At 43.7% G+C, this 25,643-nt stretch overlaps 1 protein-coding gene and 2 long non-coding RNA genes across 5 annotated transcripts in view; 1 reads left to right on the top strand and 2 right to left on the bottom strand.

Moving 5' to 3' along the window:
* LRP8 (LDL receptor related protein 8) overlaps positions 1-16,648 on the top strand; it is a 172,247-nt gene extending 155,599 nt beyond the window's left edge. Inside the window, exons 6-19 of one of the 2 annotated variants that reach the window (XM_068198793.1) lie at positions 336-458; positions 796-918; positions 3,764-3,883; positions 4,013-4,138; positions 4,855-5,026; positions 7,364-7,591; positions 8,111-8,229; positions 9,646-9,785; positions 10,954-11,095; positions 11,545-11,697; positions 12,422-12,652; positions 14,489-14,557; positions 14,799-14,971; positions 15,852-16,648. In XM_068198793.1, coding sequence (XP_068054894.1) covers positions 336-458; positions 796-918; positions 3,764-3,883; positions 4,013-4,138; positions 4,855-5,026; positions 7,364-7,591; positions 8,111-8,229; positions 9,646-9,785; positions 10,954-11,095; positions 11,545-11,697; positions 12,422-12,652; positions 14,489-14,557; positions 14,799-14,971; positions 15,852-15,890 — 1,958 coding nt within the window. In that variant the 3' untranslated portion in view covers positions 15,891-16,648. The remainder of the gene's footprint in view (positions 1-335; positions 459-795; positions 919-3,763; positions 3,884-4,012; positions 4,139-4,854; positions 5,027-7,363; positions 7,592-8,110; positions 8,230-9,645; positions 9,786-10,953; positions 11,096-11,544; positions 11,698-12,421; positions 12,653-14,488; positions 14,558-14,798; positions 14,972-15,851) is intronic. The other variant, XM_068198794.1, reaches the window with a different exon arrangement.
* A 12-nt stretch (positions 16,649-16,660) lies between these two features.
* LOC137478760 (uncharacterized) lies at positions 16,661-19,541 on the bottom strand. Its single transcript, XR_011001780.1, has 2 exons — positions 16,846-19,541; positions 16,661-16,776 (listed from the first exon to the last, which is right to left on the bottom strand). It is a non-coding gene; the product is annotated as an uncharacterized lncRNA (long non-coding RNA).
* Positions 19,542-19,871: 330 nt separating this feature from the next.
* On the bottom strand, positions 19,872-24,994 carry LOC137478753 (uncharacterized). 2 transcript variants are annotated; one of them, XR_011001771.1, is made up of 4 exons: positions 24,749-24,994; positions 23,320-23,429; positions 21,047-21,154; positions 19,872-20,629 (listed from the first exon to the last, which is right to left on the bottom strand). It is a non-coding gene; the product is annotated as an uncharacterized lncRNA (long non-coding RNA). The 2 variants fall into 2 exon arrangements; XR_011001770.1 differs by lacking the exon at positions 24,749-24,994 and having other exon boundaries at positions 23,320-24,211.
* Positions 24,995-25,643: the final 649 nt, after the last annotated feature.

The raw sequence follows: 25,643 nt of genomic DNA, 5'->3' as shown, positions 1-25,643 counted from the left end.
TGCCCACTGCTGGGAGTTTTGCTGCCTGCTTGCTTTGTTCTGTGTCACCTGAGAAGCTTCACTGCCAGCACTGGGTCTCTTTTGACTGGGTGTCCTCATATGGGCTTTGATGCTGTTTTCCCAAGGATGTAGTGGGTGATCTGGGACAGCAGAGGGGCAGAGGAGAATAGTGGCTGAGGCAGCTGCTGCCTCTGTTGCTTTGGTGGAAACAGCCAATACTCTGACATTTGCTGACAGAGGATGCAACCCCAGTAGTGTCAGAGGGACATGGCTGATAGGTATTACACAAATGACTGAGTTCTGTGTGGCTAATGCTTCAATGTGTTTTCTTAAAGCTCTGGTGACCTGCCAGCCAGATGAATTTCAGTGTGGTGATGGGACCTGTATCAATGGAGCAAAGCAGTGTGACAAGGTGCAAGACTGTCCTGACAACAGTGACGAGGCTGGATGTGTCCAAGGTGGGTACAGGTGCTCCTTGTACTCCACGGGGTAAATCTGCCAGGGCTTTGTGGCCTCTGGAAGGGGAAGAGGCCTGTGCTGCTCCTCTGGGCCATGCCAAGCTGCTTCCTGTACAGTTTTAAGCCATTCTGGCATTCTGCTTGGGAGAGATGATTGTGATGACCAGGCAGACTGCATGACTTGAAAAGTTCTTTGCATGATGCTCAGGCTCAATGTTCATTTGCTTTATCCCATCCCATTTCTGCTAATGATGCCCTCCTGAGCTTTATGTCAGCCTGTTTGTTGTCACAAGCCTCATCTAACTTAGTTGCTTTCCTCTCTTGCCCAACGTGACAGAGTCAGCATGTGAAAGTCCCAGCAAGTTTCAGTGTAAGAGTGGAGAGTGCATTGACGGAGGCAAAGTGTGCGATTCACATAGAGACTGCAGGGACTGGTCTGACGAGCCTCTGAAAGATTGTGGTACAGTACTTGCCTTCTACGTGTTGCTCCTGTTGTAACTGCTTCCCCTCTTCTCCATCTGGTGCTCACAGCTTTGAGTGTAACCACATGTAGCTGCTAATGCTATTTCTCACTCTGCTCCTCTTTCCTTGCCTTTATTCTCTCATCACCCTTCATATGAATATAATTAGTAGCTTAGTCTGATCATCTGTAAGTTTGAACTGTGCCCTTCTCCACTCAGTTTTTTTATTCTTGGAGGGACATATGAACTGAGCGCAGGACTAGGAATGAGGAATTCCCCCTCTCCCCAAATACTAGTGTCCTCCACAACACAGACCAGTTTATTTAGCCTCATTGCCTAAATTATCTTTGAATTCTAAGATGATGAGAACATCATAAAAATATAGCGTTGGGAACATGCTTTGAAGGTGAAAACATATAGAGTGGCAGCAACCCCTGAGAGAGGACTTCAGCCATTTCTGGGTTGTACGTGATGTTGGTGCTTCCCTCAGCAATGCCAGCAGGCTGCTCTCTGCAGTGTCCTGACAGCTGTGGGAATGCCAGGAGAGCCGGGGCTGTTGGAGCCAGGGGAACAGAGCCCAGGCCACAGAGCTATGCCCTTCTCCATAGGACAGCCCTCTCTTGCCTTTCCTAACAGGCATTGTGGGAACCAGCCCCAATCTGCAGCATTACTCAAACACATTTGTTGTTTTCCCCAGTGCAGAGATGTCTCCAACAGGCATCTTCTTCCATGACATCATGGAGCTCAGTGGCTGCCCCTTAAATAACTCCTGTTCGGGAAGAACTGTCAGTCTCTCCCTGTTTTAGTCGAGGAAGAGTGTGTGCATGCCTAGTGGAGATGCTCCTACCTCATGTTTCCAGTGTGCCCTTGCTTTCTTCCACTAATCCACATCTCCCTGTTTCTCTGAGTGGGTGTTGCAGTGTCTGTCTGTGGAGGTCTCCCAACAAAGCTGGCAGCCCAGTTTGTCATAGGAGACTGGGCAGGGGCACAGCTGGGCTGGTGCTCAACCCAGTGGTCGCGGTGCCATGATTGGTGCAGCCCTGGGCTGGCAATGAGGCGTTGTCTGAATTGGGAAGCAGAGAAGAGCCCTCAGGGGATGGTGTTTCTCGAAGGACACAGCGTTGTGACTGTAATGCCCACACACGGGTTATCCCCACAGGAGGCAGAGGTGCAGGACACACTCCCCAGCTCAGTGTGTCTGTCTGGCCTGCTAAACTCTGCAGTGCCCTCTGAGAGTCCCCCAGAAAAGCACTGCAGAAGGCAAGACAACACTTGGATATTTTAGTCAGGCAGAGAATACACTGCTGAGGTTTGGGTGAAGAGCAGCAGCTGCCCAGGGTCCTCCTGCCCGGCTCTGCCTGGCTCCTCTTCAGCTCCTCTTGAGAAGTGCAGCAAGTGAAGCAGCACTTGATTTACAGCCCCTAAATCCATTCCACAGAGCACCTCTGAAACCACGGGAACCACCTGAGTGAGAATTGGCTTGTTAATCAAAAGAGCCTTTGTAGTATTTTGCAGAGAGCAGTTATGCATGTTGACCCAATTTGCTACAGGTCTACTTTGCTACAGACCTGTGCAAGTGTAGGAGTAGGAGATTTCTGTCCATAAATGTCACTGAACAGTGACAACACACAGTGGAGGCACCTTCTCAGAGCCTGGTAAACTTGCTCTATTAATTATGTGTTGATATCTCTATATGTGCCTGCTAGGAAGGTGAAAGCATCCCAGAGCTGAGATGGATTCCTTCTGGCATGGTATTTTCCCAGTCTTACTAATTTAATTGGGTTGTGGTTGTTTCCATTTTCTTCCAAGAGCAATGCTTTAATGGCTCTGCTGTGCTGCTCACCTGCAGTGTGCAAGGAAGCAAGAAGTAAAAGATAAATGAAAAATTTGTCTTTAAATTGCATTGTAGACTGGAGCAAATCAGTTTTCCTTGTTCTGGTGAGTCCACTATCCCTGAAATCCCACAGCTCCTGTTCAGCAGTCTTCCTTAAGGAGAGAACTTTCTCTTCATCTTTTGTAGGTCAGTTAAAACAAGAAGAAATGTTTTCTCTGACAGGAAACCAGCTCTTCCCAACCTCTCATTCAGTTCTACTTTCAAGAATCCATTTATTCTGTTTTTCATTTCATCACTTGAGAGTAGGATCAGAGAAGTAGCCTTGGATTAGAAAAGGCCCCAAGAGAGGATGGGGGCTGTTGCTTCATAAATTGCACACTGGGGCTGCTGGGGGTGCCAGCAAAGACTGTTGTGGGGGACGTGTTTGTGGGAGGACTGTATCTCAGTGCTAATAGAGTATCTCTGACAGACTGCACTTCGGTGTTTTCTGGAATTTTTCACATAGATCATTCCTTGGAGCTAGATGGGAAAATAGTAGAATATTTCAAAATAGCTGGCCCCTGGGAGATGAGAGTCCCTCAGCATGAATTATTAAAGCTCAGAGAGACTGTTCAGAAAAGTCAACATGAACCAGTGCATGGGGAAGGAGGAGTATGCTGGTGAGAGCCCTTAGGTCCCTTGGAAGTTTCTCACATGAGGCAGAACAGCTCAAAGCAGCAGCTCTCTGAAGGGATGAGATGCAGGGACTCACATACGCTGTATCCCCAGGGCTCCCCATTCATTCAGCCACTAGCTTTGAGTTCAAATGATTCCCCAGTGTTGGTTTGGAATAATAATGAGCAAGAAAGTGATACAGTGGAGGCTTCATGTCTCTGAAGGCACTCGTGCTCTATAGGGCCAGTACCAAAACTGATAGAAATGGGAAAATTTCTGAGGAAATCTCTTAATTTTATTCAATCTCACTACTAAAAGCCCCCATTTGACATAGGTGATCTGTGTATCCCCTGCAGGTGTTAATGAATGCTCGATGAACAACGGTGGCTGCTCACACATATGCAAAGATTTGAAGATCGGTTACGAGTGCGAATGCCCGCCTGGATACAAGCTTCTGGATAAAAAAACGTGTGGAGGTAATTGACATGCAAACAGCAGTCCCTTGTGTTTCACCATAGAGAGACGTGATTATATTCACTTGAGCATTGCTCCATCACAGATGGTTTGATTTCAAGTTATTGATGGGTTTCAAACACTCCTTTCAGACATAGATGAATGTGAGAATCCAGACGCTTGTAGCCAGATCTGCATTAATTACAAGGGAGACTACAAATGTGAGTGCTACGAAGGATACGAGATGGACACCCTGTCCAAGAACTGCAAAGCTGTAGGTAAGACAACACCACAGGCACTAAAACTCTGCTTGCTCAACAGCACTACTCCGATAAGACAACACGCTCGCAGGGCTGAGGCAGGGGAACGGAAACAAAAGGAAACAGGCAAATCAAGCAAAGAAATTTCACTGTGAGCAGCACAGAGCTGCTGCAGCAATAGCAGATGCGTCTCTAGGCAAGAACTACTGATCATGCCGATCAGAATATTTTAACAGTGTACAGAGCAAGATTGCAGTCACTACTTGGCTGTTTGAAGCTGAAAGTAGAAAAGAAAGTCTCTTGACAGGTGTTATTGAAAACAGTGCAGCAAAACCATTTTGTGGTAGTAGTACTGAAAGAAAGAATGAAAACATCCCGAATAAAACAGGGTAGCTGAGCCAGCCCTCCACCCTCCCAGCTGTAAGTCACCAAAATCTGGCCCAGGATTTTGCACTGAAATGAATTGAAGGTGAGGCCATTCCCCAGAGTTGTGCGTGTGGCTTAGCAGAACAGGTTGTCCAAGTGCCAGTGTGTGTCCAGGGACCACAGGGGTGCCTGCGTGTGACAGCCCTGCCTCTGGAGCAACTTTCCATTTGCTTCCAGTGTGGTGTAAAGCTTCTGTACAAACACAGCTATCAGTGACTGGTAGTTCCACTGTTGTTTGAGAAATGAAAGCTGAATCCAGCCCTCGGGACAGCTGCTGAAGTGACAAACGTGCTGATTTTCTGTGGTAGGCAAGAGCCCGTACCTGATCTTCACCAATCGCCATGAGGTCCGTAAAATAGACCTGGTGAAAAGGGACTATTCCCGTATCATTCCCATGCTGAAGAACGTGGTGGCGCTGGATGTGGAGGTGTCAACAAACAGAATATATTGGTGTGATTTGTTCTACCGAAAAATCTACAGGTAAGGGGCAAGAGAGGGTGTGTGTGTTGGTCCCCTCCCAAAGCTGCATTCCATCTGTATCCCCTAAAGCAGTCCAGAGAACAGTGAAGGGTATGGGGCACCTGAGGGCTTTTCTGCCCTGACAGGATAACTTGTGGCCCAGACTTGGTAATCTTTTTTGGGAACTGATAAAGACATCAGAGGCTTGTGCAGTTATCTCTTTGATAATACAGGGTGGCTCTTCATCAATGCCAGATCCTGCTGCACTCGAGCAGTTAAATGTAGGCTCTTGTTTCCTGTGCCATGGATACTGCAAAGCAGGGCCAAGGCTGCTGCTATGCTGTGAGTGTTGTATGGGAGGCCAAAAAGGACCTGGCATCTGGAAGCACAAAGCAGGCAAATGGTGGGAGCAAGGAGGCAGCAACACAGACACAAGCTGCTGTCCACTGTGGTCTCTGGTAGACTGGATTTAAAATTCACAGCACCTGACCACAGTACACATACTGTAACTCTCATTCTCACTCCTCCTTCAGCTGTTTTCATGGCATCCATCACAGTTATTACGTGCCGGGGCTTGTGAGCGTGCTTGGCCAAAAAAGCATTTAATTTATGTGCTGAAAATCCCCCGTGTATATTCTGATTTGCACAGCTATTGCAGCTTCTGCAGTGGTTTGCTCCGGATTTCAGCTAATGATCAGGCACAGGCTGACTGGTGTCAGCACATGGGAGCCAGGCCAGGGTTTCCACAGGCTCTGGTAGCTCCCATGCCCTGCAGGGATATCTGCCCAGGCTGTGCTGGGTATTGACCACCAGTAGCTGGGCAGGTGCCCTGAGGGGCCTGTGGGGCTCTGAAAGTGGGGGCATGGTTCAGAAGAAAGCTGTCAGCACTCACTGGGTCTGTCAGGGCAAAGGCTGAGTTCGTACACAGAGAATTATTCAAGACACTGCTCCTGCAGCTCTCCAACAGCAAATATGCTGGGGTCCCTGGGAACAAGCAGTCTGTGGCTGAGAGGCTATTGCAAGGTGAAAACTGTAGCACAGGAGGTAATCACTGGCAAGAGATCCTGTCTTTCATAATGGACACCTCACTTGCCTTTCTAGATCCTGTCCTGTTGAAGTGATGACTCCTTTGGGGTGTCAGATCTTACTCAGAGAATTGAAAAGTCACCTGTACTCGAGCCCTTCCATTGTGGAAGCTGCAGGAGCCTCTTTGCTTTCCCTCCTGTGCAGGCACAGGTGGGAAGCAGGGAACACAACTGTTTCACTGGCAAGGGATTACCTGGCCTGGAGCTGTGCACTGAGAGCATGGGGTGCTCATCACACTGGAATACTGGAATCTTGGGAGCACTGTCAGATGTCCACAGAGCCCTGAGGTACCATTCCTGTGGTGCTGGGTCAGAGACAAACCAAAACCATTCTTGTAGAGAAAGTGCAGCAGTGTGCTGGTCATCCAGGCTGACTCTGCATAGCCATTCCAGCCCTTACTTCAGACTATAAACTGTCAGAAATTCCTGGCTTTAGATGTTTTGGTTCCAAGGCTCTAATCTGATATTGGAGAACTCAGCTCCCATACAATTCATCTTCTTATTTCATGAGCAAAGGCAGGATGGGTAGTGAAGAGGAAGCATCTTATGATTTCAAATATTTGGGCTGAGGGGCAGAAACTTCCTGCTGCTTTATAACTGTTCTAAGATGTACTGAGTTATTCTAAGAGCCAGACTAAGCTTCTGCAAACACTGATGCAAACTCAGAATAACTAATTTCAGCGCACTCAGCATAATTGATATCTAGAGCAGAATCAGCCTATGTGGTTGTAGGAGCAACATTCCAGTTATTTATGAAACATCCATGTGGAGTCTGCTGCCTTTCATTATCGTTTTGAAAGATTTTGAGGCTGCTACTAATATTTAGTGAACATTTTGTTTGTATCTAGTGAAATCACTTGCCAAATTAATGCAGCTTCATGAATTCTTTTGATGAGTCATAATTAGCTACACAGTTCCTAATTCTGCAGTACCTTTAAGCAAATTTATTGCATGCTCAGTTCAACTCTGTTCAGCAGAGCTCTGGGAATTATATTTTTAATGTCCATAGATCCCACAAATCAGTGCTGTTGAAGTTAACATGCCAGAAGTCAAATGTTTTCCTGAATTGTGCAGTTATAGTAGGAAGCAGGTAGAATGACGAAATGCACGGTTCCTGTCATGGAAATGCTGCCATATGGGAATGGGGAAGTAAGAGGCTCTAGGAGAAAGCAGAAGGTTGCAGGAGCACCATAAGGGTTCCTGTGTAGCCACGCTGCCCCTGGGGCCCAGCTCTGGAGCCGTGTGGGAGCCCTGTGACCTCCTGCCCCTGCAGCGCCTACATCGACAAAGCGAGTGACACGGCCGAGCAGGTGATCCTCATCGACAGCCAGCTCAACTCCCCTGAAGGACTGGCCATTGACTGGGTCCATAAGAACATCTACTGGACAGACTCTGGAAACAAGACCATCTCAGTGGCCACTGCAGATGGAAGCAGGAGAAGGACACTTTTCAACAGTGACCTCAGCGAGCCCAGAGCTATCGCTGTGGATCCCACACAGAGGTAGGTGTACACACCCCAAACACCCCTTTTCCAACAGAGACATTCCAGTCACAAACCTGGGGGTAGTTCTCATCTCACCAGGACTTCAGATGCCCTTTAAGATACACCCTGCAATGGGACTGTGGAGATGCTTTAACTAGCCCTTGGCAAGGTCCCTGCTGTTAAAGTCTGTTCAGGGCCAGTTCATGTGTTCAGTGGGCCTGAGCTGGTCCCGGCACAGAGGCTGTGCTGGAAAATTAAGTCTGTTTGACTTGTGTTTGGGCTATTTGGATGAGTGATTGCCAGGTACCTAACAGGCACAGCAGGAGAGTTTTCAGGGGTTAGTTACTGGGTTGAGATGCTGCTTTCTGGTGCAAGTTCTGTGGCAGATTACCCAGTGGGAGAACTGCCTGTGGTTCCACCAGAGGAATTAACTGTTATAATACGGAGAGAACCTTTGGGCACCTCCTACTGCAATCAGCAGTGCAGGTTTCCTAAGTGGAGTCCAGGTTATTGCTTTCTTACCTCTGCCTCTCTCAGGTTCATGTACTGGTCTGACTGGGGAGACAAAGCCAAGATCGAGAAGGCCGGTCTGAACGGCGTGGGGCGGCAGGTGCTGGTCACCGACAACATCGAGTGGCCAAACGGCATCACACTTGGTAAGTGCCCAGGTCAGAGCTGCAGCACCCACTGGGGCTGAGGGAAATCTAGTTTTATTGTTAAGTAGGAAAACAAAATCATAAATGCTCAAAGGCACCTGCACACACAGATCCTAAACTGGTCAGTTGGTCACTACTACTCACAAACATGAGCTCCTTTATTTCAGTAGCACAGACAGGAAGTCTTGCTGCAGTCACAGCCTCACACTGCAGGAGCTTTGAGTTGCTTGTCATTGTGCCTTAAGGCAAGAGGAGATTTTGGGGAAGGATGTGACTACCCTTTAGGAGTCTGAAAAGCTCCTGAATCCTTGGTGCTAAATGTCTCAGGAGCGGTGTCAGGATCCTGCACTGGACTGATGAATGATGCACAGTGTATCAGGGAGAGGGACAGGGCCTGCAGAGCCCATTCCCTGTCACCATTCCCTGCCTGCCCAGCTGCTCAGGGTGAATGGAGTCCATCAGAGGGCTGTGGTGGTTCTCATTCCCACACCAAGCAGCAGAGTGGGAAGGAGGTTTCATGGAGCAGCAGGGAGCACCTGCTCTGGAGCTGGAGCTGTGTGTGTTTAACACCATGCAGATATGAGGTTCTTTGCTGGCTTTGAAAATGCTGGCTGTGGCAAGGATGGAGGAGGAAATGCTGCTGCCATTACGTACTGCTGAAGTGCTACTGCTGTGAACAAATAATGTTATAATTTAGTAATTAATAAATTAATTAATGACTTGTTTAATTATATAATTTGTTTTGTTGGCTCTCATCCACTTGCATTCTGTTCAGTGAATCCCATCCAAAACGAGTGAATTTGCTCCAGAAAGAGAAATGCAATTCTTGGCATTCCAAATAACGTTGGATCCTTTCCTCTCACTCTTACCTGCACCCTTTCCAAACCTGGCTGGTTGTGGTAGGACTGTCCCCACCAGCAGATTCCCCCAGCCTGCAGCATGAGAAGGGTTTCCTGGCCCAGGAGTTTTCTTCACTGAAAATGTGTGAATCTCACAGCTCCCTCAGAGAGGTGTTTCATTGGAATCTCAGTAGCTGTTCTCCAGCAAAAGGCCAAGGCCTGAACAACCTTGGGAGGGATGAAGCTTCTCACTCAGGCACTGATGGAGAGAATCTGGGAAGCCCAAACGGCTGCTTCCCTGCTGCTCCTGGTAACAAAAGAACCTCATTGTACAAGGCTGTCAGTCAGGCATTCCCCACACACACAGAGCAGAATGTTCCTCCTTTTTAATCTTATTTATAGGGTCTTATCCCAGCATATCTGGGCACTGATTCAAAATCAGAACTAGTGTTAAAAAAAAAAGAGGCCCAATAATAAAGAGATTAGTCATGCTGCCAGCAGGAAAAACATGCTGGGCAAGAGCAAAAGAGTTGCAAGAGCTGTGTGTAATTTTGCTTCATTGTGTTTCATTTTCCAGATTTGCTGAATCAGCGGCTCTACTGGGTAGACTCCAAATTGCATTCACTGTCCTGCATTGATTTCAATGGCAGCAACAGAAAAGTTCTGATCTCCTCTGTGGATGATCTGAGCCATCCTTTTGGCTTGGCAGTGTTTGAGGTAAGAGTGGAAAACGGATGCAGAACAGACTGGAGCCTGCAAGAGGTCTCAGAGCTCTTCTTGATTTAAAGTTCTGCCTTTTGCACAGCACAGAGCTCAGTGAGGGCAGTCGCTGCTATAGAAACCAATTAACCTCATGTGGGTTCAGCAGGGAAATTGGTTTTTAAAGCCCTTAATCAAGAGCAAAGTGTTATCTCATGCTTTTACCCAATGCAGCACCAGTGCATTAAATGATCAGGGGAGCAAAGGCTTCAACTTTGGCACTCTCTGTAGGTAAGTTATAGCACAGAAAGGTCCACTTGGCTTCTGGCTCAGGAAAACTCTTATCCTTAAATCCCTTATTCCTCCTATGTGAAGTGTGTGATATCTGGGCATCTAACTTTGGGCAGAGGTTTTTCCAGGTCATTGTTGCTCTTCAGAGCTATCCCCATCAGCAGCATTTGGAAGGATCTCTTGGGTTATTTCACCTCTCTTTATCCTTCCTGGTATGAATGGCTGGGTAGAATAAGAGATAGCCCTTTTGCTTTTGCCAAGCTGCCCTGGTTGTCCAGCAGTGTGGCTTTCCTTATGGAAATACACATGGGTTTAGGAGGCAGCAGCACACACAGGTGACCAAGCAATTAAACTGTTTGGTAATAATGTAATTCCTGGGTACCTCTTCCTCCAGTAGTTCTTTACCTTCAGGCATAGAATGCCATGCAAAAGATAGTAATATAAAAGAGAAACAGATGCTCAGCTTCCAGGTGTGCTCTAGGCATTGGCCTCTTCACAGATACCTGTTTAATGCAGATCTTATCTTGGGAAAGGAGGAAAAAATCAGCAAGGTAACAAATGTTTCTAGTACAGTGTGTGGACCTTTGCTCATGATCTACCCCAGCTTACAAAGAAAAAGCAGTTCAGAAACAACACAGATGCAACTTGTCTGTACCTTACCAAATTTCTGCTCCCTCACCTCAGTCTCAGAGCTACTCAAAATTACACAGCACGTTGTAAACTTGTAGGAGTTTTGAACATTATCCAAAATAGAAAAAAGCTGCAGACAGAAGTAGCATGAACAGAAGGTGCCCCAAGGTAGGAGCATGGTGCACTGACTTTTGACTGCTGGAGTTTAATCCAACCGGAGTAGGATTTGAGCAGGCCAGGTCAGGAATCTGTGCATTCCCTGCAGGACAGAGTGTTCTGGACTGACCTGGAGAACGAGGCGATCTTCAGCGCAAACAGGCTCAATGGCTTGGACATCTCCATTCTGGCAGAGAATCTCAATAACCCTCATGACATCGTGGTGTTTCATGAATTAAAGCAGCCCAAAGGTAAGAGGTGTCCTCAGGATGTCATGGCCCTGAATCAGGTTTGTTTGAGCTGGCAAATGAAATGCTCCCTGATGGTTCTTGATGAGAGAGAATGCACAGGTAATAATGGGAAATCAATGCCTAATGTTTGAAGTTCCTGCATAATTAATTCAGCAGCAGCATTTATTGAAGAATCTGCAATTTGCTAATAGCTGTTTAATTAGCATCTTTGATAACAGTGAGTTACTCTTGTCACTGTGATGCTTCCCATTCATTATGTATTTGGCAAGTTTTTATAGTACTTTGTAAGACTCCACTCTACCGTACAAACTGTAAAGATGCTTAGGCAGCCTGATAAATTGAGGTGGGGAGTGGGAGAAGGTCTTTTCAGAGGATCTGATATTTCTTTGCCAAGGGCAGGAAATAAATTATTAGAAAAATAACTTGTCTTTTCTTCCATCCTTGAACAGCTCCAGATTCCTGTGAGCTCAGCCCCCAGCCAAACGGAGGCTGTGACTACTTGTGTCTTCCTGCACCTCAGATCTCTCCCCATTCCCCCAAGTACACATGTGCCTGTCCTGACAATATGTGGCTGGGTCCTGACATGAAAAAATGCTACAAAGGTAAATACAATCACATCTCCATTTCACTGTCCCAACAAAATCCTACTTACAGTCAATATATTTCCTGATGGCGAAAACTCAAACACTGACTTCTGGATTCCACTCCTTGCTGCCCACTGAGCACAGCAGCACTGTGGTGTCCTTTGTTGAAAGCTTAACCAGAAAAAGATACAGCAGGATGGGGGGAAAAAAGGGCTGGGGACCAGCGCTAGAAGTGTGAATAGTCAATAAACCATTAAAATTGATTACTCATATATTGATATATTGATCATGTAATATATATGTATGCAGTGTGTACTTATATATCTATTCAGGTATCTATATATCTATCTATAGATAGATACCAGATCTGAAGAGGACAGAGTTGTTGCTGATAATATCCTGAAGAGACGAGTGGCTTCACTGTAGTTTTTCCTAACATGCAATGAGTTCCTGGTACAAATTCAGAATCTTAGGAGGTTCTCTAAAACCCCCAAGTTTGTGATTTTCTTAGCTACCTTCAATACAGACTGCTTTTTTTAAATCAAGCCTGACTTCAGGAAATAATTTCTGTAGCTTTAGGCAGAGCACTGTCAGTAGTTTGACTACCTAGGAAATAGAATTGGAATTTAGTTTCTGCTTCTCTTCATTAAACATAACAATCCTTTCTAGATTTATATCACCATTTGTGATTTGTTAGGTGTACTTGCTTTAACCAAATTTCATCGTTGCTCTTGGTTTCCAGATCTTCCAACCACTGCAACTCCTGTAGTGGTTTCCACAACCCCAGCATCCCGTGCTGACGGCACCACGACCATCGCTGCTGTACCTGGCAGTGCCAATGACACCTCTGAAGTCATCCCCAAAGCTGTACCAGAAGCTACAATCACCACCCCAAGTCTTCATTTACCTTCCACCACATCCATCCTGATAGATGCCGAGATGACCACTGGAAACAGCAATTTATCACAGCACTGTAAGAGAATGAGATTCCTTTCCTTCTCCTATATCACAGCTCCTCGTGCGCTGGTGGGAGACCTGCCCAAATGTCTGAATTCCAGAGGGGTCAGGTGCAGGCACACCCTGGTGCACAGCAGGAGACATCAGCTCCTCTCTCTGCAGGCACCTGGGTTATGATGGCTGCTGTAATTCCAGTCACTTGGCATGTCAAGGAACTTGTATCAGCTTTTATCCAAGGCACATGATCAGCCCTGAGAGTTCACGTCAGCCCTTGCCTTGTGCCCAGTACTGGCTCATCCCAGCTTCAGTGCTGCAAACAGTAGAATGGATGATTCTGCAGGTGCTTCACCTATTTTAATTGTTTAACAATTAATGTGATCCAGCACAAGTTCTGGGTGAAAAATTCCCCCTGTGCATCTTTAGTGCTGCTGGACGTGTGGAATCACTACAGCCCAAGACAAGCTGCCTCTGGTTTGTGTGTCCGTGCTTGGCATGTTAATGTGGCCTCATCATGACACAGGTTTGAAGTTTTGCATTATTTATCAGAAGAGTATCCCAGTGGAGAGCACTAATAGGCTCTCCTCAATGGAACACCAGGCTCAATCTCAGCACTAACAGGCAATCCCTCCAGGTCCTGCTGCCAAGGCAAAGCAAAAAGGCTGAACTGCTATTAAAAAAACAAGAAAATTCTAGTCCAGAGAAAAGATTTTGCTCTGCAAGACCTCAGACATGTATGTTTAAGAACAGTGAAATGCTGTTTTCCCCCAAATGTTTCACTGTTTCCATTACATCTGGAAAGCAGCAATACACCACCCCTGTCTGTAGAACTGTGCTGCATGGGGAAAGCAGAGTCCAACGGCTAAAATGCCTTCAGTTCTCTTGGTGCAAGTTTCTTTCAAATGCAACAACTGCCTTTTTAATAAGCCATGGAAGCAAAGTGCTTTTATTGTCCACTTTGGAAATAGTGTGGCTTTTTAAGTAAATAACTATGTAATGGAACAGCCTGCCACAGGGAAGTAATTAAAAGTTGCATGAATTGGTGTATCAAAAGAAAAAGTACAGTTAGTTCCTCCTCTTGCAACTCCTGATATTTTAGCAAAAGCAGATTTTCTCTACTGATACCCTATATGAGAGCTCAGAGCAAACATTTTAAAGTATAGAACTTGAATGGTTATACTGAATTTTTTTAAATTATATTTTCCTGTAATTGCTTTTTTTCTTAGTATTGAGTTTTGAGACCATTCTTGCATGGTGGGGCAGGCTGCAGCAATGAGGGATAGATGTGTTCACTAACTCCTTAGCTGTAAATAGTAAAAAAGGAAAAAACTAAACGAAAAAGCTGTGTAGATGGCTTTGAACTACATTCTTTTTTCTGACAGCTCAATAAGTCATTCACTGTGTCAGTACTAGAAAGTGTTCTGTTGTGGATTTTTAGGAATGCTATTCACCGTCCCCTGATGCGTGCATGGCATTTCCATTAAATGTCAGGTTTTTAAAATTGCCCTCCTTTTTTGTGCGTGAAAATGGAAGGCCCAGGCACCCATTTCTGGTCAGAGCTTCTCTGACAGCCTTGGAGCCTGGAGCGTGTCCCTTCACTGGCCTCGAGCTCTGAGGTGTCCGTCCCCCGGCGAGGCAGCAGCGCTGCAGGGACCTCGTTCCTCAGGAGGAGCTCAGCTCAGCCCAGATCTGTGTGTGCTGCTCAGTGTCACCAGAATAACTTCATTATGAAACTTTTTGTAAATTCTTTCATTACAAAAGCTTTATGATGGGCAGAACAGCACGGGTACTAACAGAAAACATTCTTTAAAAGCAGCAAATGAGTTAAATGATCAGAACACTTCTGTAATTACAGATGCAAATGATGATGAAGGCTTCGGTTCAACTGTGACAGCAGCTGTGATTGGGATTGTCATTCCTGTGGGTAAGCAGATTGGATTTAACCTTTGAAGGAGTTCACCTAAATGCAATACCAAAATATTGTATTTACCACAGTAAATACACTTTTCCAGTTTTCAGGGGTGGGGTGGGAAAGAGTACAGGAACTGCTGAACTGGGGAGGAGTAGCCCAGCTTTGAGAAAATGTTATGAGGATGGCTGCTAACGTGGGAACATCCCATCCGATCCATGCCTGCCTAACAGTCCTTTCTCTCCCCTCTCCTCAGTGGTCATTGGCATGCTGTGCATGGGGGGATACCTCATCTGGAGAAACTGGAAACGGAAGAATACTAAAAGCATGAATTTTGATAATCCAGTTTACAGGAAGACAACAGAAGAGGAAGATGAAGACGAAATCCACATTGGGCGAACTGCCCAAATTGGACACGTGTACCCAGCAGTAAGTACCTGAGGAGATGGCTGCTGGAGAAGATTAATTCTGTTGAGAGTTCCAATAGAGAATTTGGATTAGTGTTATTTATTTGCCACATAATGACAAAAAACAGAACTTCTTTAGTATCATTGATTAGGCAGAAGCCTAAACTTCTGGCAGCCCATGCAGTTGTCTTAGAATGTAGTGCTCTAGATCAGATACTCAGTTCAAATGAAGAATAATTGTCCTAATCAGGGTACCAATCTGATAAATGTAAAGCTCCTTCAAAAGCTACCTCAGGATGGGACAGGTGATTACTCATCCCCTACTGGATTCCATTTTATCTGTGCTTAGGCTGCTACCACATGTCCAAACTATCCTAAGGATAAATTCCGTTTCTCTACATACCATGTTTTCTCTATAGTAACAGTATAAAGAAAAGTCACATTCCTCAAAAGGAGAAGTGACTGAGGTTCTGTAAGAAGGAAAAGGATCCTCTGTCACAGCAGCATCCCTGGGGAGATGAGCACTGGCAGGTATAAGTGCATTGTATTTTCAGAAGAGAGCAGGAAGATCCAGAGTAATGAGTGAAGGCAGTACAGCTCCTGCAGACAGGCAGGCAGGTGGGTGGATAATGTCCTCTGTGATCTAAAGGTCCCACACAAGATCACACTGGAGAAAATGCCATCCCTTACAAGGAATTTTATCCGATATATATGGGCAGAAAACTTCCCAGCACCTCTTTAGTAACACTTGAGCAAGTGACCTCATTTGGAGAGGAAAAAAATCACTATCTAGAATAGACTTGTCACCAATACAACAGGGCCAGCCATGAGAGTTCTAACAAGAAATACAAGTTAGCAGCAGTATCACGTATCACAAAAGTGTGGTTTTTTTCCCTCCCCAGCGTGTAGCATTAAGCTTAGAAGATGATGGGTTGCCATGAGGATGAAGATGCTGCTCCAATCACCGGAACACTGAACAAATCTGCTTTGGATCACAGAACGTGCTTCTTCTTTTTGGTCATTATTTATGTTGCAGAAGGGTAACCACAAAGTTATAATGAACTGCAAACATCCAAAGGATGTGAGAGTTTTGTATGTATAATCTTTTATACACATTTTAACTTGTTGCACTACCCATTTGTGATAGTGAATAAGCAACAGCTGAGCTACTAACTCAATGTACATAACCAGCCAGGCTGAAGGTTCAGTAGCTATTGCTTTATTTTAAGACTATATTTATAGATATTTTGTAAATATGTTGAATATGCTTTGTGGCTATCCATCAACATAAGTAAAATAAATTCTGTACAGGCAGTTTAGAAATATTTATTAACAAAATCTGGATTATAAGATCTGTTCTGTAAATATAGTAGAGGGGTGAGAGTATTTATTTTTTGTATGTTTGGCTTGCTGTGCATAGATTATCTGTGTATATATCTATCTGGATGAGATAGATATATAGGCATATAAATATATACATATATATAAATATATATACATATATTTTAAAACTACTAGCTTACATTTATGAAAATTAGGAATAATTGAATATTTACAGGATGTTTGAGAAGTTTGCTTTGAAATCTAAAGACCCTATGTAAGAAAGAGCTGTAGTGTAAGATAGCTGACCAGTGAAGCACTCCATAACAAACAGCTCCTGATTTCCATCCTGGCTCTTAAGGGCTGCTTCTACATTTTTCAGTCAGGAGAAACTCCTACAGCACCCAGGGTTCTTGTACTGTATTGTTGCTTTTATACAGCTTGGTATAAATCTGATTTGGTTTTTGTTCATTTGTTTCTAAATGTAAATCTAAATTCTTTTCCACACTGGGGATCTTGAATCTCCTAAATTAGCTCAGAATTAACAGAAACAAAGATTTAGCCATATACTTCCACACTCCCAATGAGCGCTCTCCCTGGTTCATCAGGAAAATAACAATAACAAAAGTCACTTCCTTCCCTCCTTGCCCTTGTCCCCTGCTCATACTGATAAAAAATACAATTTTAGGAGCTGCTGTGGCACACACAGAACTCTTCCCAAGTCCTGCCCGTGGAACAAGCTGCTCCACAGCAGGTCTCCCAGAGCACTAGGCAAGGAGGCCAGAGCAGGTTAAAAAATCCCAGCCTTTCCAGTGTCTTTGGCTGGGTCATCCTGCAGCTGGCAGGAAAAACACTTGGTTTTTCTCATCTCATTCTATAGGATTTCCTGGGAATTCTGTGGGAACTGAATACACTTACCTCCCACTGCTTAATGGACTAGTACCTCCCTGAACTGTACCAAATCCTAGAGAAACCTGCCTCATGTTTTTATGTCAGTCCAAGCTTTTGTATTTGAGTGAGTGGAAGAAACTCAGACTGAGTAGGTGTGGGGTTTTTTTTTCCCTTTCTTTTAGAATAAGTTTACGGACTAATGTGAGCTGGAAGCCGATTCTTGACTAAGAGAAGAAAGAAAGTGTTAAAGCCTTGGTATGCATTACAGACACAATACATACTCTCAAATGCCTCATGGCCTGCATAGACAACACAGAAGTAATCAAGCATCCTTCTATTCCAAATTTCAGATTTTAATGCAGTGACAACATGAGTGAGATATTCCATTATTGTTTTAAGGTATGAAGCTCTCCTTCTATAAATCCATGCACTGTGTGCATGAAGAGAAAAGCTGAGAAAGGCTGTATGTGATAACACTGTAACTAACAGATGAATGTAAATATATATGAAAGTTCTACAGTTTTGATACTTTTTTAAGAACACACAAACAAACCTGTACAAACCACGTGTAAAAGGCTGCAGGTTTTTTTCAAACCATTGTAAATGAACTCAATGTGCAGTGCTGATTTCAACCTTTACAGATTTATAACTACTGAGAAATCAAACACCAAATTTGTTTTTTTTAAAAATTAATTATTTTAAATAATGGTTCAGATTGGTAGGGTGATATTTAACATTGTAATAATTTCTGCTCTGTCTTGTCATACTGAAGTTCTGTTAGAGTAAGTCCTTGCTTGGTGCCTTTTGTGTTTCAGTTCTGACCTTCCAGACAAAAGGCCCAGGGAGGGGCAGGGGGGGCTCTGTGTAACACTTGCTGTACTGGAAACCAAATGAACACGTTTGTAAAACAGTGCACTGTTTCTATAGAAAGATTAAATTTTTTTATCTGGAAGTACTGAACTAATTACTTCATGGTGTCTGAAAGGGGACTGTATCATACTTTGGTCTGTTTTCCCTAACTCTTAGTTGCCCAAAGCCAGAGTGGGATCTGGGAGCAGTGCTGTGTAATGCAGCTGTCCAGCTGCAGTGTCACAACAGCAGCACTGGGGACAGTTCATATTCCACAACAGAGCACTTTGTTCTGACGTTCCTTTTCTGCCACGTTGGTTTTGGTCATCTGCAAATCACATGGAAAACAGCACCAGCTTCATTTCCTTGACTCAGTGATGTACCCGAGTAAAACCTCCCATGGTACAAGTACACCAGTCCTTTCCCAGTGTGAGAAAATGTCCAAGAACTGAACAGTGCCCACACCACAACTGATGGAGTTTTTCACCTGAACTATTACATGCTGGACTATTAAACAACTAATTGCAAGTGACTCAGTTTCTTCTTGGAGCTTTTGGTAAAACACCTAAACATGCTGCAAAACTCCTTAGAGCCACACTTATGCCATCTTTAAAAAAAGATAGAAATACTGCTGTTCTTGGAATCTCAAGAGGCAGGCTCAACTTCTTTTCTTTTAAACATACAAACAGTCCCTCCCATAGAAATAAGGCTGGAAAAAGGTTCATGTACTGGAAGCAGGACAATAGTTTTGGCTGGACACATAAGTCACTCAGAACTAAATACACTGTTAGCTTGCTCTCTCTTCCCTGTCTCTTGAAAAAATGAAATCCTGGATAATACAGTACAATACAACACTACACAACCTTTCCCCACTGCATGCTGTTCAAAGCCCTTGGAAGCAGTGCCTTTATTGAAATTCTCTTTCAGTCAATTCTCAGTCCCAAAGGAAGCAGCCAAGCAGGTTAAACTTTTCAAGCACAAAGAGTTATTACCAAATTAATATGGACTGATGTACTGGTAAATATCAGTGGTTTGGTTTTCTATCTAACTGAAAATAGGCTTTTTCTTACTTCAAAACATTCTTCCCTTTCAGTTAAGTATTTTAGCAAAGTAATATGGTAACAAATAGAAAAAGGGAAACAACAACAAAATTCTCTCCAGGCCTAAACAGCAAGGACAGCACAAAAGAAAATTGAAAGAGCCTCATAAGAGTCCCAAACCTAGCTGGGCATTAAGGCATACCTCCCAAAACAACTCCCGTTTTAAATTATTTATGTTGTATTAGCAATAAAATTCTATTTTTTGTTTCACTTCTTACCCATAGTAACTGTACAGTCTGAGCTAATCCACACCAACACTGTTCTGCCTACTCCCATTAAGATGCTCTATGGACTACAGGGACTCATCTCTGTCTCTCAGTGTTTATGTAACACATGTAACTCAGTCACCTTTCTGCCTTCTGCAGGAATATGTGTGCTCATTTCCTTACACTGTTTGCTCTCCATCAAACCAGCCTTTTAAACTTTGGGAAACACTTTTAAATCTGTCTTGAAGCAGGGGCCTACAGCCATAGGCTCCAGTGCAGGCATTTATAGAGTGGTGCCAGTTCCAGCTGTCTCCTAAATGCACACATTTCCTCTCCTGTCCCCTCCTGAGAACGGGACTGACAGAAGGGCTTTGGTGGGCCAAATGACATCCAGGCAGGGTAAACCCACCAACTCCAGAAGAGAAAAATGGGACTGTTCACTTTCTACAGAGACCAAACTGGCTCTTCTCAGACAGATGAAATGAGCCTGGCCAAAAGTTTGCCAGGCTCGTTACAACCCTGGGAATTAACTAAGCCACCTTGTTTTACTTGTACGGCTTTGAGCACAAACTCCCCAGCCAAGACACAAATCCCAGAGTCCAATTTTACACAGATAAAGAAGAACTTTTGGCTTTTGCTATCACAGCAGCAGAGACCGTGACACAATCAATCAGCTTCATAATAGATCACCTCCCAGAGTGTCCCCAGAAGATGGCCTGTGTGCCTCAGGGTGCTGCACGTGGATTTCTCATCCCAGTTTCCAGAAGAAGCCAATGAGCACCAGGCCAGGCTCAGTTCTTAGCTTTTACAGCAGGGCAGTTAGCAGTACTGTATCTGCACCCATGCATCAGCAAGCAGAATGAGAATTAACATGTTTTAAAAAATGATACTCTTTTTTCAAATTATTTGCAGCATTCAAAATCTCTCCATGTACCTCAGTGGGAGAACATTTCCTTACGGGATTAGCCACAGCTGCCTGCTAAGTTCCCCACTATCAAGGAAAGCACTGTAATCTTGTCAGTGGTGATAAGGCAGTGCCTTAGCAGGGAGCTGAAGTTATGTCAGTGAAACAAGCAAATCTCCCTGATAGTTTGATAGGCCCCTGCCTGGCTCCAAGGACAATGTACACAGGATTACAGAAGGCTGGACTGATGATTTTGTCTTCACATCAGTTCAGTTCTTCAACACTCGCCTCGAGGCTACAAAGTCAGGTAGAAGAGGAGAGGTTTTACCTACAGTTCTTGGCCAGGTACAGCTGAGGCCAAATAGCAAAGACATTCCACATTACCCTATTCAGGACTTTATCTGCTGAGCCTGCCAATCAAGGAATTAATTAGTTCCACCTACAGTAATTTATTTTCGTGCATATATTCCCCCACAGGGGCTCAGCTAAAAGCACACACATTACTTTAATTCAAGCCATTACACATAAAAGATGATGGAAAGCCTTACAACCAAACATTCAAGAAAAATCCCTGAACCTACGTATTTTACTAATAAGGCACAGACCTAAATAAGTTCTAAGCAAAGAGAGCACCTTGAAATGATGCTTAGAAGATAAACAATGCTTGGAAGGTAATATTTAGGTCTAAGCTTCATTGACAGAAATTTTCTTACAAAGGCCAAAGTTGACTTCTAGACTTCCTACAATGAAAAGCTGACTCAAAATTATTGGAAATTGACATTATTTTTAGCAATATCTGAAATGGGTGTCACATTCAAAAGCCTTACCTCATGAAATGAGTTCATATTACTTTGATCCTAAAGGTATCAGTGGCAGTAAAAGTCATGAAGAAGTTAATAATAAAAACTTTCTCAATCACATCAGTGGCTGGCAGCCTGTAGAGGAGCAGGTGAGGTTAACAGAATCTCTTGGTATAGTGATCTTTACAGAAAAGGCCCAATTAAAACCTTTTTTTGCCCTTTTAGAGTTCAGTTGACACGAGCTCCATCCCAGTGTGGTGAGGCAAGAACTCTCCAAATTCTCCAAATTACATCTCTCCTTGTATCTTCATTTTTTTTTTAAGCTGATTTAAGAACTATCCATACAGACTCTTGTCATGAAAACCTACTTTATCTCCTGCAGACTAAGAGACAAAAACAAGGGCTTGGCTCACAATCCCCAAGGATTACAGTAACAGTTTTCCCTTTGCCTTGGCTATGCCTCTGCCCAGGACATAAATAAGCAGTGATGCTTTAATCATTACAACTTAGATGCACAACCACCGAATACAGAATATTTTGGTATTTTCTTCAGCCATGTTATCAGTTTACAGAAGCTCATGGAGCTACAATATTTGCTGCATAGAGAGGTTGTAGCTTCTCCATCCCCGGAACTGTTCAAGGCCAAGTTGGAATATCCTGCTCTAGTGGAAGGCATCCCTGCCCATGCAGGAGGTTGGAACTGGATGATCTTAAAGGCCCTTTCCAACCCAAACCATTCTATGATTCCATGAATATGGCACCAAAATGATTAAACTAAAGAACATACGATATTCCAAGTATGATCATTGGCCTAGAATAGACTCTAAGTAATACAAATATACACAGATAGGGATGCACCCGAGCCTGATTTATACACAACCAAAGACATGGGCCATCTGCAGAACTAGATAAATTAATTGAGAAGCTGTGACAGGACCATATGATGATGATGTGTTGTTTGTAACACATTACTCTGGACTTTCAGCTACACTATGCCAGGAATTAGCTACAGTTATGGTTTCCCATAGCAACAGGATATATGGGACAAACTGCTCAGGAAAAGCCAGCTGAACAGGAGCTAGCCCTCCCCTGCTGAGCCAAGCTAGGTGCTGCCTTGCTCTGCAGGAAAGTGAAACCCAGCTCCTCCATGTGCATCTGCAGTACTTCTCAAATTTAGTCAAAATGTACCCCTTTCATAGCAGCTGGCATTTTACCACTCCCGCACTGCTTCAGACCCGACAGACAAGCCTGGTCAACCCAAAGAAGGATGGACTAAACCCACTAAACTTGCCCCTAGCTGTCATTAATTTAGTAAGTCTTGGGCACAGGACTGTGCTTACAGAGTCCCTGTCGCTTGGCTGCTGTCCCTGCACTGTGACCACACAGAGCAGCTCTGCACTGACCGTGCTTCAAATGTGACTGGCCAGCGAAGCACTGCAGCTAACACCAATGACTGCGTGACATCTCTGCCACCTGACCCGATAATCCAGCGTCACTTCAGAAACAGCTTCCTGATGGAAGTTCTCACCTTCCAGAGCAGGTGGGCACTTGGCAAATGCACGCCCCAGAACTGGGCAGGGATGGGCCAGCGGAGCAAAGTGGAGCTTTCTGGGGGAGCACAAACAGCACAACTTCAAACACCTGCTCACACCTTGGCCAAAACACAATAAACAAATCAGCATTTGTACTTATATATTAATGTAATGCAGAATTATCTCCCTCTTCCCTCGGGGACCTGTGTGCCATCTGTGTGACCTACACAGGCAGGCTACAAAGGGTTCAATTTAATCCTAAATACTGGAGCAGCACCTTCTAATGAGCAGGTATACAGAAGCCTTTTAATTTCAATGAGTCACTTCAAGGCAAAAGTCCTAATGAAGACAACATAATTTGTAGTGTCAATAGCTATTAGTGCTATGAGGGCTCCAGAACACGGTGAGCTTTGATTTAATGTTTCCCTTTTAGAGCACACTCTACCTTCATAACAAGAACAAGGCCAAAGAGGAATAACCTTCAGGTGCTCCTGCAGATCACGAGTCCACAGTCATAGATTATTTTGATTACCATTGCCTCATTTGAGAAAAATCAACACAGTGCTATCAGAATATTTATGTCATCAGACCCCATGAATCTCCAACAAGATGTGAATTTATATTCATGAAGTATTAACTACTGCATTTTTGAGACTCTAGAGAGTACTTTTTGGTTTTGGGGGCTACGGGGAATCCATATTTTCCAAATCAAGAAGTAACTTTGCTGGGTGACACTGGTCTTATGCAGTATCAGTTTAGCCTACTTACCCCCACCTCTGCAGCAGCAGGCCTCCAGTATCTCCTCTCCTCCACCAACATTTTTAAAAAGTAAATGCTGATCAAAGTATAAAGTTTGCTTCCAGAGAGGGTGAGATGAACTGATAGGGAAGGAACATGAAATGGGAATGATCTGAGAGCAATGGCAATTAGAAAGAAACAAAGAGCAGCTGGCATGGAACTGTGGGAGATTGATGGCCCCAGCTGAGACTTATTCAGAAGATTTGATAATCCTCTAAGGAGGAATTTTAACCTCCAAGTGCATGCACACAGGTGCTACTGACAAGAAACAGAACAACTATAAAGAAAAAATACAGAGGATAACATTTTAGATGTGAATTCATGTCAGCCTTTGGCACATGATCATTAGTACCAACACTTAGTATAAAGCAAAAATATTTGGCAGTTTGAAAATTGTGTTCACATATAATTACTGTCCTGGCATTCACTACATTCAACAAGAGGAGCAAAGAACTGCATGGTAATTTCTGATAAAAAGGCAACTCCACCAGCCCCTTCTTTACTCTACTGTGACAACACATGAAGACAAAGGTGATTACTTTCTTTTCTACCACTACCCTAAAATTAAGCCTTTCCCCACTGACACTCATTTGGCTTAACACCTCTGATTTGATGAGCACATTGAAGTAATTTTTTTTTTTTTTTTAGTTCTTCTCTGGCCATCTCAAAGACTGCTGGAGTAGAACTGAAGTAAGGCAAACAAGTCAGTGATGAGCTGGCTGTACAGAATATACAATTTCCTTAGCAGAAGAGTCACATAATATATTTCTCATCAGACCTCCATATTTTTAAATATTTTCATTTTTCTTTCTTCCTCTATGCAAAAAGCTCAGTCACTGTCTTCCACTGACACTTTGAGACAGAATGCAATTCACTCCCCTACAAAAAATACTAGAGTGGGTGTCTCTTCAAGCTCTTGAATAGTGAAGAAAAACTGAAAAAACCTATATGAACCTAAATGGCTTATAAAGCTAAGACATTCATGTTTCTATAACCCAAATAAGACAGCTACAGTCCTATGCAGGCACCTTTGATAAACCAGACTGCAGGACAAACTACCCAGCTGCAGCTGAGTTCACCTGGGACAAGTGAAATTGGGGGGGAGGGGGTGGGCAGAGGAATAAAGAGAGAAAAAATGCAAGAAAAGAAATTCAGCTTCAGCAGAAATAATGCAGTTTTAATGGACCATGGAATATCAGACACCCAGCAAGAAGATGACCTTTTCTCCAGTACTGAAAAAACAAAGCAATAGAACACAAATGCTGATAAACCAACTTCAACTTTACAAAATCAATTTATATGAGACTAAAAGAACAAAATCCATGACCTTTTCTTTACTATTAAATAAACCAAATCCATCTACTGAAGTCTTCTTTTTGAACAAAAGTTATTGCCTGACCTTTCTTATTCCACTGCAGGATGCAAAGTGATTGGGTGATTTAAGTGATTTAAGCTCTTTTTTCTTCCTAAATCAGAGGTTTGTGCCACCACAGAGAGAAGACTGTGCACATCTTCCCCAGCCCCAAGACAGGAGCAGATTCTGTAGGTACCATCAGAGAGCTGTGACATGGCCCTAAAACAAGGGGCAAAACCCCACAAGCAGGGCCTGCAAGAGGAGTGGATATTTGGGCTGGAATTTGAGTGCCCATCCAAACCAGGCCTATGTCTCCACAGCATTCTGCAACACACAAGTATTTCAGAATACACCTGCACAATGAAGACTATTAAAAGTGATATATGTTAATGGAATATTTTATCTAGTATATCAACACCAAGGTTATATACAGAACACTGACATAATTTTGTATGCTATTCTCAAAGAATCAGAAGCACAAAGTACATTACCTGAGATTAACCTTTTCTGTGATGAGCTCTTGATAATTTACTGGATTCTCTAGACAAACTGTTTTAGAAACACCATGAAATAAAAACATAATGTAAATGAATTATAATTACATAATTAATGTAATGACAGCCTAAACATAATTTTACCTGTAATATTTCTCTTGTGGAAGCAATGCCCAAGTAATGTTCAACAGATGCATGCTGCTGCCTGGGATAATGGCAAAATACGTTCATTAATTAAAAATAGAAATGCGTTGTTATTTCCAATCCTTTTAATCCCAAGAGCCATCTGTGGGCAAGGCCTTTTATTTGACACAGAAAAAAAAATGCATGCAAGTGTATTTGCCTATGTGGAAATAGATAAAAATATATACATTAATTCCTCCACTCTATGTTAAAGTGCTGTCAATAAGAACTGCTTGTGCACCATCCCTGTGGTTTGACAGAAG

Source organism: Anomalospiza imberbis, chromosome 9 (genome assembly GCF_031753505.1).
Source record: "Anomalospiza imberbis isolate Cuckoo-Finch-1a 21T00152 chromosome 9, ASM3175350v1, whole genome shotgun sequence".
NCBI classification, from domain to species: Eukaryota; Metazoa; Chordata; class Aves; order Passeriformes; family Viduidae; genus Anomalospiza; species Anomalospiza imberbis.
This window is presented reverse-complemented; position numbering and strand designations above follow the sequence as displayed.